This window comes from Epinephelus fuscoguttatus, linkage group LG20 (genome assembly GCF_011397635.1).
Source record: "Epinephelus fuscoguttatus linkage group LG20, E.fuscoguttatus.final_Chr_v1".
Lineage (NCBI taxonomy): Eukaryota > Metazoa > Chordata > Actinopteri > Perciformes > Serranidae > Epinephelus > Epinephelus fuscoguttatus.
This window is the reverse complement of record NC_064771.1, coordinates 24336458-24355225: the sequence shown is the minus strand read 5'-3', so window position 1 is coordinate 24355225 and position 18768 is coordinate 24336458. Positions and strand designations below refer to the sequence as shown.

At 42.6% G+C, this 18768-nt stretch overlaps 1 protein-coding gene across 1 annotated transcript; it reads right to left on the bottom strand.

Annotated features, from left to right (window-relative positions):
- Positions 1-511: 511 nt before the first annotated feature.
- On the bottom strand, positions 512-18118 carry tbata (thymus, brain and testes associated). The gene is made up of 9 exons (XM_049564519.1): positions 18073-18118; positions 17607-17834; positions 10987-11157; positions 10806-10894; positions 6824-6973; positions 6452-6533; positions 1596-1761; positions 1459-1499; positions 512-901 (listed from the first exon to the last, which is right to left on the bottom strand). The coding sequence occupies exons 2-9, from the start codon at positions 17791-17793 to the stop codon at positions 810-812; spliced, it is 978 nt and encodes a 325-aa protein (XP_049420476.1). The 5' UTR covers positions 17794-17834; positions 18073-18118; the 3' UTR covers positions 512-809.
- Positions 18119-18768: the final 650 nt, after the last annotated feature.

Below are 18768 nucleotides of genomic sequence, written 5' to 3'. Positions count from 1 at the left end.
TGCGTTTCCCTCTTGCTACTACCTGCTCATTCCTGCTATCAGCTGTTTCCTGTTTATCCACCGCCAGTGGATCACACGTGCGGCGTCATCAACAGCTCCTCCCACAAGTCATCAACAGCACCTCCCGTTGTGGAAGGTCACCTCTGTCTTTTTAAACTAAAAGGGTTCCACCAATATGTCTACCCTACAAGGTGGAAAATTGGGCACCTCGGATCAACTCGCCAATCCAGCTCTGTGTGTCTAAATGCTCGCAGCTTGCCGGCAAAACAGCCCAACATTCACGGTAAATCTGGCAGTGTAAAAGGGGCTGAAGTCACCAACGTCGTCAGGATGGATCATCTGGAACCCATAAATGTCTGGACAAATATTCCAGTGTGGCGACACATAGCATGATAGGAAAAACTGATAGAAGCATTTTTAGCTTTGTTACCACCAAACTCCCCAAAACCTGAAATTATTTTTTGCACACATGAAGCCACATGAACATATCGTTTAAGTTTTATTTCCCTGCAAACAGGTTACACTTGTTTAACTTGTCCCTCTGCTTTTCTCAGCTTGACAACATGATCCCCCAGACAAGTGATACAGTAATGCAACATCAACCACAGTATCATGTATCCTGCCTATTGTGCATTGTATTATTTAAATGCAAATGTAATCTGGAGAATTCCTTTCATTAGATTGGCTTGTGTTTCTAAGAAACATCTACGCAGCAAATACGCTTAAGAAAACCTTGTAATATATGAAGAGACCAGTACACAAGGGAACCAGTCTGTTGTAGTTACCACTACAGAGTAAGTCAGGGAACTTTAAGCGCTCTCTGTGTGCTGAAGTGGCTGATCTTGAAGATTATTTTGAGCTTCCGTGTGGACTTCAAGGACCTCCGAATCTCCAATCCTCTCTGCAAAAGAAAATTCAAGTAGCCATACAAAGCCAGTAATTTGCAATAGGTCTATCTTTTGTATGGTGTCTGTTGTGCGTGAGGAGCTTAGACAAGCGTGAGAACACTCTGATTTTCTCTTGTGCCTGTTATAAAACAGATTTTCAGCAGACGATTTCAAGGAAACATAAAGCCTTCTATACCAAAGACTGTTTCCATGAGAGGCATCCTTTCATCTATGTTAAGCATACTTTCACTGAAGAGTACAGAAAACTACGGTACACTCTGAAGCTGTGCAAAATCACCACTGTGATTGTAGTGTCCTTTTGTCCCCTCTAGTGTATTACTTTAAATAACATAATAATACCATTGTGGAAACAGAACAATCAAATGCATTAGCATGTAGGAAAGATCAGTACAATTTCTGTGGAGGAAAAGAAATACATTTTAAATACATTTAAGAGGACTTCAGTAACTTCCAGGAATTCCTGCTGTGCCGTGAAATGTGTCTTGATTGATATATACTGTATAGGAAGAGAGATGTCATTAAGACTGAGAAAAGAAGTACATTGAATTACCTGGTTTGTCAGCGCTGAAAGCTCGATTCACTTCGCATGAGCTGTGAAGGTTAATAATAATAATAAATGCCGTTAATAACATGGAGCTTAAAGATTTTAACAGAAGAATGGATTCAAATCAAAGAGTTCTTCCTGACCTCGCTCTCTGTGGTTTTCTCCAAGACAGGTCAGACGATGCACGGTACAACGATGGGGATGCACCAGGATTAAGAGCCTGAAGCTGCTGGAGGCTCTGCTGCTGATGACCCGAGAGGTCAACACCATCCAGAGCTTGTTTGATCATCCCCATCACCAGGTCTTTCTCTGCAGGTACATCACATCACACATTACCAGGAAAAAACAGCTCAATGATTCTTTTCATCAGCAGAGAAATGACATACTCTTTCAGTGGTTAATTTAATGAACTGTATTAACTGATGAATAGAAACTTAATAGAGATTATCATTTGCAAAGATTAAGGCCCTTGCGATAAATGCTTAACTAATTTTTCAATAGCAGAATTTGAATGAAAATTTGGTGAACTACTTTATAAATTGATTTAAATTGAATCACCTAAAGGTCGACTCCATCTCCATCCTAATGAGGATTTTTCTAATAGAATTACCCACTCAGCGGTTAACAGCAAGCACTTACATTTAGTTTAGAGTGCTGATAACAGTTATTACTGAAAAAGTTAGTTCAGATTTTTTACAAGTGGGGCTGTATGTGGTTCTGTATCCACAGTCAGTCAGTGTATAATCACCAGTCTGTGGTGTTTGGTACGCTCTCAGCTGAGGCAGGAGGACAGGCACAGAAGATAAGCAATGTACTGCTACGGAGATGCACCGGGATTACCAGACACCTTTGACAAATACAATAATTTTACCTCGCAGAACACAGTAGTTATTTAGCTCCGTTTCCACCCAACGATTCAGTTCAGTACGCTTTTGGAACCGTTCCGTACCGTCCCCATTTTTGGTCCCCCCCCTCTGTTGGGGTACCTAGCACACAGATCTGGTACTAAAAGGTGGAGCTGTGAACACTGCAGTCTGCTGATTGGTCAATAGAGGACGGTCACTCTGCTCAGGGCTGAGTTGTGGCTGGTTTTGAGGCTCATGTAACCACTGTTCATACTGTGGAGAGTTTTACATATTCATAGACTGCAACTATAAAATGAAAGAATGTTTTGCTGCCTCTTGCAGCAGCTGGAGTCGGAGAAAAAATAATTTAATTCACTGGGCCGATTGCCGGCAACTTTTAAGGTGGAATGTTTACTTATAATGTTACTCAGTGCATGAGTTGACGACATGAATCCATCAGCACACCTTAAATTTTGTGACAACATTGAAAATTGGTTTAGTGTTTTAGGATGACATACACTTTTAGTAATGAATGGATCTTTCGACCGGATTATGTGAACTGCATATATTCTAATCCTCACTTGGAGAAACGAAAGTGTAGTGGAGCGTTGTTCCTGTGTGCTCCAGCCACACTAAACCCCTGAGCTTGCCTGAGAAGGACTAAATACAAAAACCCGCTTTTTTTAAATATCCCATGGAGAGAGACTCTCACTGCAGCCTGTTTTATTTTGTTGTGAAAATGTCGGCGTGCAGCCAGAGTCTAGGTACCATGTCTGAAGGATTACTTTTGGTTCCAAAAGATGCCATGCCGAAAGTTTTTTGTGGAAACGTTTACTACCGCCCTGACTGGTTAATTTGTTTGTACTATTGTGTAATTTCTGGATTTTAACTAACCAGAACTAATATGGTGTCCAGCAGTACATTGCTTAGCATCTGTGCCAGTAAGGCGATTAGAGGAACAGAGCTGAATTAGAAGATCAGTAACATGCAATTCTTGTCCAAATTTCTTGGTTCGTGTTCTCATGGCAGCATTTACAAGTGGACCAGATCAAATGCCTTGTGCGAGAAAGCTGCTCTTGATTGGTCAGAATTTCCATGCGAGAAGAATCCAGGAAGTAACCCAAACGTTGAAGAAGAGTACACTTGCAAGATAAATGTGACACTTTCTAATGTCACAATGGAGGGACAGCTAAGCAGGTTGATTTTAGTGCTGCTCATCGTGGACTATATTGCTGTCATTGTTCATTTTAGTCAAACCATACAGTTTGAAAACGAGGCGCGGCTCCAACTAGAAAACAATGTTTTGATGCATTGGATGTGCTGAATGTGCATATTAAGGCAGTACAGGAGGAGGTGCACATTAATAATCCTCCAGGACTGTAACATGCTCATGTTTCATTTGTAACCAGACTGAGACCACCTCTACAAGAAGGTCTCGGTCCCGTTGTTTTGGTGCGCGCCTGAGTGTGACTGCTGTGTTCGCAGCTGCCCAAATGAACTGCACTTAGGGGGTAAACAAATTTGAGTTTGATTGGACTGAGCCAAACAGGGCAGATATGAAAGCACCCTTAGTTTCTCTGCACATACAACATGGCATGATCTGCAGAATGATGTCAAGCTTTAAGATATGGTGACCTTGAATGAGTGAAGTCTACTGAGTCCAGGCTATCTATCTGCAGCTGTGTTGTCTTATCATTTTATGTTACTGAAATCCATGTGCTTTTATGTAATTTTTATTGTTGTTGTTGAAACTCTGTGTCGTTGCTGTTCTTGGCCTGGTCTCCCTTGCTAAAGAGGTCTTTGATCTTAACGGGACCAACCTGGGACCGTATTCACAAAGCTTCTGAGTACAAAGAGTTGCTCCTAGTGATAAGATTCTAAGAAAATTCTTAGAGTTATAACGTTGCCTAAGAATTTCCCGTTAAAGTTAAGACTAGGTCCTGGTAAAGATGAAGAACCCTTAAGAGAGCTCCTGAGGTGAATAACTGTCAGGAGCAGGGAGGAGGACTTTTAAGAGGCGTTCAAGGTTCTTAGGCAGAGGAGAAAATGGCAGACAGACAGAGGTCAGAGAAATATTCTCCAAACACTGGATGACTGATGATGAGTTAATAAAATGCTCGAGTAGATGTTGCCAAGGTCATGTTTGTGGTCGATCTTATTAAAGATGCACACACATTTTCCACCCATTGCAATAACACTATAATGCCAGAAATTAAATGATCACGACACAAAGAAGACGAGAAAAAAGCAGTGCTGCTGTGATGACCTGGGTCTCTCTCAACCTGCCACTAACAGAGAGATCTCACTTTCAGTCTCATATTGGGATGCAGTTCATTTCCTTCAGCCTCAGGGACAACCAATTACATCTGTTAAAAGAATGCATCACACCTAGCAACAGGGTCAACTACGCCCCCTCACTAAGGTAAAAGTTTCTGTCTCTTCATTGCTCAGAGTTGCTCTGAGAACCTTCCTAGATCACTCTTGGGCTAGATCTCCTGACTTAATTCTTTTAGGCTAAGTTAGGAGCTCTCTGCGAGTCAGAGTGTTTGTGAATACAACCCCTGGTTAAAGAAAAGCTTAAAATCTATATATAAATTTTCAAAGATGGCTTGTCTTAGTCCTGAAGAGGCAGATTAAGTGGACTAGGGGGTGTATATGAAGCAACAGCAACCATTCAGAAACCCACACTTTAAAGGGGGGCTTGTGTAAATAGATTTTGACGCTAAAACATACAAACATGCAACCAAAGTTCTGGAGCTTGACCACAAAAAGTCAGGATATTAAATTTCAATTCAGTAAATGAGTTAATAAATAAAATATCTCCTATAATTCGCCAAACTTCGATGTACGAAATGAAACACGGATATGAAAATAGAGTTTGTCAAATGAATTGATTGTTGACAAGATTGGGAACTTGTGTCACCATAGAAACTGCAACCTATTTATATCCTAACACTACGCACTGATGTGTCAGAAGTACTGATGAAATCAAATTGGCATTTAATACCTATAAGATGATTTTCAGCATCTCTAAAGCACTGAAGGGTACACAAGAGTGTGACTCAGGCCACATGTTTCCGGCATCACGTCAAGGTTGCACCCCCTTTTAGGGGAGAGAAATGTGCTTCCACACGAGGAGCGAGAAAGAAAAATGCTGAAAAGCTGTTGTGTACTGTCAGTTTGCTACTGATGGATGGCGGACATTAGCTTGAGTGAGAGGCCACTGCATTAACGCTACAATCTGAAATTTGGAACTCTGATACTCTACTCCAATCCGGTGCTGCTGCTGAAACATGCAGGCCACCCTCTTTACACGGCCTCGTCCATTTCCTTGTTTCACTTTGACAACAAACTGAAAGGTGACATAATGAGGATGCGAATAGTAACTGGGTAGCGAAGCTTGAAACACCATTTCCAGTACTCCGAACCTGACCTGAACATCATTTGTAAATATTTGTGCGAACCCAGACTGTCAGGTCCTGATGGGTCCTGTTGGCTGCAGGTCAGGTATCCACAAGGGATGGGCAAGAGTGCTCGATTTTGACGTCAGTTTTTGCTGAAGGTGTAGAGTAAAGGTGGCCAAATAAAAATCATGAGAGTAGAGCTGCAGGAGTGTGAGCTCTGCGCTGGGGAACAGTTGGTGTGAGTCTGACCACACAGTGTGCACATCAGCTGGGCTAACTGTTGGCATCACATGGCTAATGTTACCTCATGGTTATTAACATGTTCAACGGCAGAGACGAGCCGTTTTGGTGTCGTTATGTGTTTCTTGGTATCGTTAAACGGCTCAGTGTTGGTTGTTAGCTGCTGCTGTGTTAGCTTGTTCTGCAGGAGGTTAGCAGCTTCGGCCACCAGAGACGATCCTATAGGGTTCTCTCTAACCTACGTAATGGCAGGGACAGAATGTTTGCTGATTTTTCTCATGTTAATTTTATGTCATATTTATGTCATATTAAGTCAGTTTACATTCCTATTCTTACCTTAGGTTTTTTGTAGATTTGTTTTGGCAAATAACAGAGTACTTTATGATAATTTAATGTCATCACTCGAATATGGAAGTCACTCAGAATGCCCACCCTGAGTATCCACACTTCATTGTTCACACTGTTTATAAAGAAAACTCAGTTTCTATTTGCAGTGAAGAACCATTTTACCTCTTTGGCCTGCAAGCAGGAGCCACTGCTGGACTGCAGACAGGGAGTCTGTCTGCAGGATCTGACACAGTAGCTCAAACACCTGATAACAGAGCAGCAGATCAGTCACAACATTAGTAGATAACATCAATTTATATTAAAGTTACGAGTGAATTTCACAAGTTGCCTGGTGACAGAGTGGCGCTGGGGACTGTTTTTCAACACCTCCATGCAAAAGCTGTCTGCTCAAAAGAGTTATCTCTGATACTGGAAATGTCCCTTTAATCTTCTGCTAACTTTTCTTCCCTGCAGTAAAATATTACATGGCTGTGCATCAGTTTAAGACTATAATACTCTGGGAAGATGTAACAATCAGTAGAGGAGTATTTTCACCATGACTTCTTGATCGTGGAAGGGCTGAGGATGCATCAGGCGCTGGGAATAGGATCTGCGTTGGTAAGAGTTTGAGGATGGAGGGATGATTCTTCCAGTTTGAGCTGAGTATTGGGTCTGTCGGCGGACAAACTCTTCCTCAGGTTGGACCTGGAACACAATCTTCACTTTAAAATATGTCCCAGTATAATCTTTTCTTAAGTAAGCTGTGTGAACCAGAAACATAAATTAACAAAACACGGCAAACTAAAACATTTGATTGGTTGAGCTTGTTGAGGAACATGGGAAGAGGTGCCAAAATAGGATGAAGCACACAGTGTGGAACACATGGACTGTATTAAATAATGTACATAACCACCGTGACACCACCCATTGGTTTGTAGACTCCCATTTGAAGCCACATGTTTGGCATTTTGACAGTTGCCACCTTCGATTGATTGTCTTCGATTAATCAGATGTGATTATATTTGTGATTTTATTTGGACAAATTTAAATTCATCTCCGTACAGTTGTCATGAGTGGGAAAATTAGCTATGGAGACCACAAACGTTTTCATACCAGGCTGTAAACATATTTATTTCTGCTGTAAAGTTTGGCATTTTAACATGGTGGTCTTTGGGAATTGAGTCAAAAGTTTCTCATTTTGAACCGGAGCATCTGCAGATTATTTCCGTACTAGATATGTTATGATCCACTAAAGCACAATATGAGACGAATTCGTGTGTGTTTATTGTTATCTTTGCTGCCATCCTGACTCTAACCCCCAAATTCCACCAGATGCGTGTGGGTTGCGTCCGCGCTCCGGAACGGCAGTGGAGCCAATACGTTTCAATTCCAGTCAATGTGTGTGCTTCCACCGGCTGCGGCTGTGCTGCATTCCGGCTCTGTAACAGCTATGGCACTCCGGAGCCCTCCGCAACAGATGTACAGGACTTCTATTTTTGCCAGACGCCGGAGCACAACGCAGCAGGCAGGAAGTCGTGCACAGAAACAAAATAAAACATCCGGTTAATTTTCAAAATAAAGGCATCATTTAACCCCGTTGACACCACGGACGAGGAGATGTTAATTATGGAGGTGCACCGAGATGTCTTCTACTACTCCTCTGGTTTTGTGGTTCTGTTTATAGAAAGTACATCTTGTTATATCGCGCGATTATGCGTGAATTTGTGAGATCTTGTGGGTCCTCGTGACTCCCGCTGTTCGCCGGAGCTGCACCACTCCGCACCACAAACGCAGCCAGTGGGTGTTGGCGGACGACGGAGCACGCAGCGGATAACCAGTGCAGCCGTTCCGCAATGGACACGCATCCAGTGGAATTCCGGCGTAAGGAAGCCAGGAGAGACAATTCTACCTGTCGCTGCATTGTGGCTGCCATGGCCCTGGTTTCGTTCTGTTTACTGCACAGCATTATACCTTTGACTGTTTTAATTATGTTTTTTGTTGTTGTAGTGGCCGTTTCAACATACCACAGTTCCTAGGCGTAGTTTTGACTCATGTTTCGGTTCCTCTTCTTAAAGCCCCTACAAAGAACTTTCATTTTGAGTTGATTTTGGCAACCCTGTGGACAAAAGCGGTAGTGTTTTGCCGGAATGAAGCCTATATTTCCCATGAGCTCTAGCGCGTATTGTCATAAAGACGCTTACCTGGCTCGCGCAGGTGTTTGTTTTGGGGATGAATGAAACAACAAGACGGGAAAACTTTGCCCCCGCTCCTATCGGGGATCCCAGCTCACCTCTGCCGCGCGCCAGCTCCACTTCTCCGGCGTAAGTGCCACCGCCGCCGGGGTAAACGCAACGGTTGGCTGGTAAGACTGAAGGCCTGTTGGGCGAGCACTTCAACGACTTCTTGGACTGAGTATGGAGAGGTGCCTCGCCTCTTTATTTCTCGGCACTCGCTGGACCCTGTCAACGCCTGGCTGGTACCTGCTGTCGGCCCGGATGAGGTGTTCCAGCCCGGCGGCCCCTGCTCTCCTCGTCCCCGCTGGTGCAGGGTGAATCTGGGCAACCTGCAGCCTCCGTGTGTGGCTCCCCGGACAGCTAACGCGGTGGACCCGCCGGCTCCTGCCAGGATTGGGCTGGTAAATGCTAGATCGCTAGCGAACAAAACTTTTAACCTGAAGGATTTCCTGACTTCCCGAGACGTGGCTGTCTGTTGGTGAGTCCAGTGCTTTCACAGAACTTTTACCCGATGATTGCTGCTATTTTAACTCCCCGCGGACGGCGGGTCAAGGAGGAGGAATAGTGACTATTTATAAGAGTCACTATTTCATTTCACTACTAGTCAAATGTAAGCAGCTAGGTAAGATGGCGTGTGCCGTCTGAGTGCCGTAAATCGCTTCGTCCTGGAAGCGACCTGGGACAGACCCGTACACAGTTTCCTAAAGGTATGGATATACACTATATAGAAATAGCTTATCTTCACACTGATGATCTCATTTGCTGTTGTAGGTCACGCACAGACATCAGCAGAAACGAGAGACTTTTGCATATCCAGTTAAAAGTTCCTTGTAGTGGCTTTAAGATCCACAGCACTCACGTGAGGCAGGGAAAAAGTGTAACGAGGTTTATTGAGAATACAAAAACAAACAAAACGACAGGCCTTCCAAAATTACATCTTGCATGGTCCTCTTCTGACTCGATGTCCTATACATTGTCACATATTCCCGTTATTATACTTCAAAACTGCATAACATGATCAAAAACTTTACGATCCAAATCAACACAAACTTACGTCGTCTTTACATATGACTTCCACACTCTCCTACTGTCATGTGCACTAATCTGATGTAGGGCACCTTACCTGGTGTCAATAACTTGTGCCTGCACTCTAACACGTGAACAAAGTAAATATAAACATTAGCAGTCCACTACTATACACTGTTCAAATAATCAGAAACAGTTGAGTATTTGTACTCACTTTACTCGAGTATTATTTTTTGGAAACATTAATTTTGACTCCACTGCATTTCTATAAAGGCTCCTGTTACTTGTCACATTTGCTTTAAAGTCTGTAGATGATTTTCTTTTCCTTTTCTAAAATGCAAAAGTCCATAATCTGTGATCACGCAGTTCTGAGTGTGGTTTGTTTGTCGAAGTGGTGTTCCTGCACCTCTACCTCGCACATGCAGCACTCAGACTGGGCAGCTCATTGGTAGAGACAGGTCAAGAGGCTGTGTCTATGGCTGTGGCAGCAGACCAAGGTGAGGATTCGCCCTTTTGTCCATTTGTGTTGTGTTTCTACAGGCTTTGCAGCACATTCAACAAGCTCTGTATTCAACAGGCTCGTCAGTCAAACACGTCAGTCGATTCAGTGGGTTGTTTTAGAGTCATAAGGCTCTGTAAATGTAGTGTAACAATATACAACAATGTTGAGATTTGAAAAAAAACAAGTATTTTGATTACGTCCATCTGCACACCCTGTGATGCCACACAGCTGGTTCAATATCAGCAAAGTTTCCCTTTATATTCATTGTCTTGTGTGGCGATCAGCAGTGATGTGGTGGTTCACTTTTACACTGTGATCTGTAGCCTATAGTTCGGCTTTAGCTTCTAACTATCTTTGTCTTTTTAACCTGTTGTTGCTGCTGAGTCAGTTTGACATCCTGGATATATCCCTCAAACACAGACTGTAGACCCCTCTGTCTGCTTCTCTCTGGAATCACTGTTTCAGTTTTCCAAAAATATGATAATATTTCCTCAGGGAGTGCAGTTAGTTACAGTGTTGGCTCCATGCTTATTCTGACAGCTTGTCAGACCATCACAAAGAGATGGGGCTTAGTGAAAGGTCAGTTGTCTAGAGTGGTCACAATACACTCGTCCGGCAATGTAACAGCTGGAATGCGTCTGCGCTCTACTCGGTGCCCTTTTCTGGTTGATTGAAATTGTAATGCAAAACAGTTTGTGATAACAGCAGCTAAGGGTGAGGTGATCAGTGCCATAAAGTAACCCTGGACACACTTAAAATTACAGAATACACATACCTCCTTTTTGTCCTTTTGTGCTTGAGAAGATAAACTGACTTTTGCAGCGAGGTCTCTAAGTTCGTCTCTCCAGGCCTCTGAAAATTGTGCTGTGAAACAAATAGGAAATATTACATACTTGTCACTCAGAATCTGCAGAGTAATGAGAACAATTCGGAGCTGTGTGTGACTGTGAACATACCTGATTTGTTTTTATTACCGCTAACTCCAAGAACATACTGAGCAAGCGGAAAAGCAAGTGGTGGATGAGCTGCCTTCCTGAGGACATGGCTCTTGAGAAGTGGATGAGGAAATAATGATGAGGTGACAAACCAGTCATCTCTAACCATGCAAACGGGCCTACCGTTGAGTCCTGTGGGAAAGAGACACAATATTCATGCAGCTCACACACATGCGGGGGGTAAAGTGCTTCAAAGGGTGGGGCAATCAAAGGAAATAGCCTGAAGAGAGGAAACTGGAAAATTCCCGCTGAGATCACAAGTGACGGCTTCAGAAGAACTGCAGGAAGGAGACCAACTTCTCTCCCCAATAATGCAGCTGTCTCTTTCATGTATAGACCCTTTCCAAAAAATTAGAATATCATGGAAAAGTTGTTTCATTTCCATAATTCCATTCAGAAAGTTAAACTTTCATAGATTATAGATTCAGGGCCCACAATTTAAACAATTTCAAGTATTTATTTGTTTATTTTTACATAATTTGGGCTTCCAGCTCATAAAACCCACGAAAACAGGAATTCAAAAAATTAGAATACTGTGAAGAAATCAGCCCAAATTTTGCAGGGCATGAATGCTTTAAACTGAGTGTCACACACTAATCATCTACTAAACTCAAAGCACCTGCACAGGTTTCCCCAGGTGTCATTAAATTGCTTCAGTTTGGATCAATTGTCTCAGTTCGGTTCAATATGGGGAAGACTGCAGACTTGACAACTGGCCAGAAGACCATCATTGATACCCTCCATAGGATGGGTAAGCCACAAAAGTTCATAGCTAAGGAGGCTGGATGTTCACAGAGTGCTGTCTCCAAGCATATCAACGGAAAGTCTAGTGGAAGGGCAAAATGTGGCAGGAGAAGATGCACCAGCAAAAGAGATGACCGTGGGCTTCAGTGGATTATCAAACAGAGAAGATTCAAGAATCTGGCAGAGATCCAGAAAGAGTGGAATGAGGCGGGAGTCACAGCTTCAAAAACCACCACATTCAGACGCATCCAGGAGATGGGCGGGCTACAACTGTCGGGTTCCTCGGGTCAAGCCACTTCTGAGCCTGAGCCAACGTAGGAAGCGTCTCAACTGGGCCAAGGAGAAGAAGGACTGGAGTGTTGGCCAGTGGTCCAAGGTCCTCTTTTCCGATGAAAGTAAAGTGTGCCTTTCATTTGGGAATCAAGGTCCAAGGGTTTGGAGGAAGACGGGTGAGGAACAGAACCCAAGCTGCTTGAGGTCCAGTGTGAAATATCCACAGTCAGTCATGATTTGGGGTGCAATGTCCGGTGCAGGTGTTGGTAAACTCTGCTTTCTTAAATCCAAGGTCACCGCAACAGTCTACCAGAATGTTTTAGAGGACTTCATGATTCCTTCTGCTGAGGATCTGTATGGAGATGCAGATTTCATCTTCCAGCAGGACCTGGCCCTGCCCATACCACCAGAAGCACCAAAACCTGGTTTGATGCCCATGCCATCACAGTGCTTAACTGGCCAGCCAACTCGCCGGACCTAAACCCCATTGAGAATCTATGGGGTATTATCAAGAGGAAAATGAGGGACACCAGACCCAAAAACAAAGAAGGACTGGCAGCAAGCATCAAGGAAATCTGGGCTTCCATAACTCCCAGGCAATGCCACAGGCTGATTGCCTCAATGCCACGGCGCATCGAGGCAGTGATTAAGGCAAAGGGATTCCCAACCAAGTACTGAAGATTGACATATCGTTTTGTAAGTACCATATTTTGATTGATTTGATGTGATCCTAATTTCTTTCTTTTTTTTCTGCAAAAACTGAGAAGTAAATGGTGATTTCTTCACAGTATTCTAATTTTTTGAATTCCTGTTTTCGTGGGTTTTATGAGCTGGAAGCCCAAATTATGTAAAAATAAACAAATAAATACTTGAAATCGTTTAAATTGTGGGCCCTGAATCTATAATCTATGAAAGTTTAACTTTTTGAATGGAATTATGGAAATGAAACAACTTTTCCATGATATTCTAATTTTTTGGAAAGGGTCTGTACATTATGGCATCGTGCTGCTGCTCATAAAATTTGTTTATAATCCTGTGAAATATAATTCATCTCAGGCAGAGATGTTTCCACAGCAATGTCACAATAAGGACCTTGTTAGAATCTTTGTTTAGATAAGATAAATTAAGGCATTCAAGGTAATCAGCTCAGACAAGTAGACAGTTTGAAAAGTGATAGTGAGAGTCTGTACTTGCAGGTGGTTGGACTGCAAAGCATCTGATAATAACAAAGAGAACACACCACTTGTGGGTCATGGAATAAGCTGTAAATAATATTATTATAACATACCTTAACTCCTATCTTTACTTTATCTGTCTCTTTAGCTCCTCAATGCTCCTTTATTTTGTCTGCCTGCTACTTGGTGCTGGGCAGGTAGTTTACAGTAGGTTTATCAGAGTTTTTAGGCTAACAACGCAGCTATTGGGATGGCAATATCTGCCCACTGGATGGTCGGTCAGTCTGTCTCTTGATTGTTTCACCACTGTGGGCCTCAGAGGATGAATCCTCCTGAGTTTGATGATCCTCTGACGTTTTCCTTCAGCACCACCACTGAGTTATCTGAACAGCTACTTTCTAGAGCTAGTTGACGAGTCTGGAAGTAAGGAAACGCTCAGGAAACGTTTCGCTAGATCCAGACCTTTGAATCCATCCACTTTACCTAGTTCAAGTTGACGGATTCATGTGGCATCGTGACATGAAAATGGTTTCTCAATTCTGTCTGATATCAGGCAAAGAAAAGACAAAATGGAGCACAGTTTAACCTACAAATGTATATATCCACATCCTTTATGCACCGTTAAAATAGCTTCATTCGTCTGTCTGTTCTGACAAACTGTCGCTCTACCTGAACATTCACCATTACGTTCATGGTATACTGTCAACCTGACATCCAGCTCACCTACGTGTCCCTCCCTGCTTGTCACACACACTCACACCGCAGTGAACACTTCTATAGAGGCTGTCATACACTCTGCTGTTTTCTGACAGTTTACATTTAGCCTTTTGTTCTTACTTTGCCCACATGATCAACATGACATCTATAATACCAGCTCTGTCTCATCTGCATTTCTTCATGATTACAGTTGTCTCTGTTACTATAAACGATTTGATACACTCTCCTTGTTAACAGTCAGCAGTTGTTCTGACAAGTAATGTTAGACTCACGATATTGATTGAAACACTAGATGTCGAATGTTAGATCTGCCCCAACAAGTAGGAGTGCTTGTAAGAGCATATGGGGTATGGGAAGCATTTTATCAAACACAACTTGACATCTGTGACATACAGCTGTGTACAGATAGAGATATGTGTCTAAAGCCCGTCTTGTGTCAGCACATGCACTAAAAATCTTCACAGCTGCTGTGAAAAATGTAGAGGAAACACTGGAACCACAGAGTCAGGTGAAAATTCTGTCGCTACAAGTGACTCCAGGGATTAATGTGGCTTTAGTCTCATGTAGCCAGATCTATCTGCACAGTGCTCGCCAGGGAAAGGTCTGGAATCACCGGTTATCTTTGTGTTGTAGGAGAAAAAATGCTCTGGCTTGTTGTTATGTCTTTAACCCAAGCACAATCATCTTGAGTGGCACTAAGCCCAGGGTGCAGTGATGGTGCTTGTACAGAATAGTGTCGGGGTTGAAATTGTTTTGGTGAAGGTTGCATGTGGAGAGCTAAGCATTTTAATCAAAATAGCTCCACAAAATAAAATGCCACAAAAAGCATTAAGTCATATGTCATTCTGTGATTCAACCTCTAGTAAAAAGAGATACAAACATAATTTGAAAATCAGTGGTCAGGAGATCTGGACATGTTAAGATCACATGGTTTACCGGCTGTATGTGGCTCTGGCAAAATATTATGCTGATAATATCACAGAAGCTTATGTCAAGTAGAACGGATCGGAACATTAAAGAGGCAACAGATAGCATCTTTTCCTAAATATATCATTATGAAAATAATATGGGTTGCACAGGGTAGTGGCAACAGTAAAATCAGACTATCAGCTTTTACATGGGTTATTTAGTGGCTTTGCAATCTTTGTAATAAGCTTCTGCCACCGGGGGTGAAATTTCGCGGAAAAAAATCTGCTTTACAACAGGAAACGTGGAGACGTTGGAGACAAGTGAAAAACGGCCTAGCGAAAGAAAACAAGCTCCTCTGTGTGAGGAGGCAAAGAAGAGCAAAAAGGAGAGTGATAAAAGAAGAGGAAAAACAAGAGTAAACCTCAGTCAGGCGTTCAAGAGATGGAGGGAGCTCTGTGACCAAAGAGGCTTCAAAACCGATGTCCAGCTAGCTTTAGTAGTAAGTAACACGGCTGAATGTTAGCTAGCCGAGAGAGGACTATACTGTACTGGCTGCTAGTTAATTCCTAGCTGGCCAGCATCGCAAATCGCCGCAACCAGGGACCGGGTAGTGAGTGTTGGTTGGCTGACACATATCTCTGATCCCCACAGTCAATTCGGTCGTTGCGACAGTGCAACGCAACACCATCTGTTGCCTCTTTAATCCCCATTTCCACCTAACACTTTCAGTACGGTACCTTTGGAACAAAAAGTAACCCTTCAGACATGGTACCTCCTCTTACTTTTGGGTGTGGAGTGGTGCGTGAATGAGTCCTAACACCTGGAAATGAGTTCACATTTTAGCACCTCTGGTTCCCTTGTCTCAAAGTGAATGGGTGTTTTGAATGGGATTTTTATTCAATATCTGAAATAAGGTCTGTGGTTAACACAAGCTTATGAGATTTCCATGTTTTGCTCTTCAACATAAAATACGTCAGTAAATTTTGAATCTTCTATGTGTCTTAAAAAATATGGTTGCTAACAAGTGGCTAAGTGAGAATGTCATCACGGAAGGGATGTTGAAGTGATGCGACCATGGTGTAGTTCAGTTATAGCCTAACGTTAGCTTTTTACTTTACTTTTTTAGATTGCATGTAGGCTTCAAAAAATATAAAAGTGATGTTTATTTGTAAAGATTATCCTGCTGAACAAAACCTGAAGAAAAAGCTGATGGAAATATGCCATTGGCATTTGTTGAGGAAACCAGAGCGATGTTAACTTCCAGGCTGGCCTACAAATAAACGTCATCCTTGCACCACTCTATAGCCCCATGTCCACCAAACACTTTCAGTTTGGAACCAGAAGTAACCCTTCAGATATGGTACCTAGCCTAGCCTACCTAGCCTTTCCACCACAATCAGCACTCTTAAATGTGGGCGGGGTTGTTGTCACTCACTGCTCCGTCCATCACTCACTGTATTTCCTACTTTATCAGTCTGTACCTTGTTTATCGTCCACAGAACGAGACTGCACACAAACATTTTCAGAACATAATAAAACAGGCTGCAGTGAGAGTCTCTCTCCGTGGGATATTTAGAAATTGGGGATTTTTTTGTGCATTTAGTCCTTCTCAGGCAAGCTCAGGGGATTAGTCAGGCTGGAGCCCACAGGAACTGCACTCCGCGGTGCTTTTTTTCCTCCAAGTAAAGATTGGGATATATGCAGTTCACATAATCCTGTTGAAATTAATATATATTTTTAAATGCTTTAAGATCCAATCATTACTTAAAGTGTATGTCATAAAACACTAAACCAATTTTCAACGTTGTCACAAAATTTAAGGTGTGCTTATGGATTCACGTCGTCAGCTCATACATTGAGTAACATTACAAGTTTAACCTTAAAAGTCACCGGCAGTCGGCCCAGTGAATTAGATTTTTTTCTTCTCAGGCTCCAGCTGCTGCAAGAGGCAGCAAAACATCCTTTCATTTTATAGTTGTAGTTTACTAATATATGAAAACTCTCCACAGTATGAACAGTGATTACATGAGCCTCAAAACCAGCCACAACTCAGCCACAGACTGCAGTGTTCACAGCTCCACCTTTTAGTACCAGATCTGTGTGCTAGGTACCCCAACAGAGGGGGGACCAAAAATGGGGACGGTACAGAGTGTTCCATTGGTACCATCCACAACTTTACACAGCGGAAACGGATAGCGAAAGAAAGGGAGCGAAATCAACACCCAGTGGCAGGATTATAGCCACAGTGTACATCTGAGGCAGATTAGTGCAACTTTAATAACAATAGAGTCTAAATGGAAGCACAGATTACTAGTGGTGTCAGGAAATGCAATATGCATTCTTTTAACCGCACAATACAACAGTAATATATGTGATGTATTGTAGTAGATAGTGTACTGTGATAAATACGTATTCCTTCATTCAGTAGTGCAATGATAACAAACTGAAAGCTCACACTGAGTGTTGACATTTATACACAGCCCCCCTAAAATGTCATCTATCTTCCATCCATCCATCTAATTTTGATCTGCTGCCTCTGTCTTCAGGGTGCACCTTTTTTTTACTGGAGCCAAGTGCTCGGGGAAATCAGAAATAAAGGTTCAGAACACCCTCTGACATCTGTTTTGCATAGATGAATAAGAAACCACATTATTGCTGTAATTTATGCAAGCAGAAGCCAATGATTGCTTTAGTTTTCAAATTGCTGTATTAAAAAAAAATCAATTTCATAAAGTACAGGAATTTCCTGTGCTGCATGCTCACCTTGAATATGTTTCACCCTGTTTGGATGAGGGTTATGTCGGGAGAAGAATGAGTGATGACTTAAGGTGCCAAAGCGCGCACTGCTTCTCGTTAGCATCTTGGTAAATTCAGGGGTGAACGGCACCTGATTGGTTTGGCTGCGGTTCCTCTCTCCCGTCATCCCACGGGGGTCTGGACTCATCGCCATGTCTTGAAATGACAGCTGCAAGTTTGTTTGCTCTTTTAAATCTGAGGGAGTAACAGAAAAAGAGTAAAATATTGTTGTGAAGTGCTGTGATAGATACACCAACAGGCTCTTTTGATTGCTGTTTTGACCACACATGCTAGAAACCACTTGAAAACTACAAAGGTGCCACTCAGAGAGCACTCAAACATGATTCAAAACATAAATTAGAGTTTCAAACTTGAGAAATGCTGTCTTTGTGCTCTACCAAGAAGAAATAAACTAAATTTATAACCACTTTACCCCAGAAGACATCCTCCAGCTCCTCAGCTTTGGTGCTTCATGTGCTGTGTTTGCCTTTGTTGCTAAGAAACCTTAATTAAACAAGAAACAATGGGATCCGTGCACAGTGAGTGGCTGGCGTCTCAACTTCTTTTAGACAGGATTTACTTGTAGAACTTAACCCAAATATGTGATTTAATTAAAGAACGTAGACAAGTGAAGACCTTTCTGATTGTTGAACAGATGGTGAAGTGGATGAAAGTCAACATTAAGAGTTGTAAGTGAAGCATCTTACACCTCACCACAGAATGTATTAGTTTATCAGTTTCCTGCAGCATATAGTTTGGCGTACGGTGTGAATTTGGGCAGGGACAACGCCTGTGTTCAGCCAGTGCTACTGCTCTGTCACTGGCTGTGCTGATCTTCTGGTTCGCCATTGGGTCCGCTCCCGGGCTGATTACCATCAGTGAGACTTTTTGCACCAGGGCTCTTGCAGACACAAAGGGAATTCTTCTTCTTGAAGTCTTTGTAGCAAAGGCTAGGTGGACCCTATGCACTAATAGTAGTAGCTAGCCCATGCCTGCCCCGATGCAGTCTATTCCCTCCTGTCAGCATGCTGTCACTAGGTCTTGCCCTGGTTGTCAGCTGCCCTTTCGCAGCAGTCACCCTGTAGTTTCAGAACACTTCATGCAAGAGCATGAAAGCACGCTGATAGGA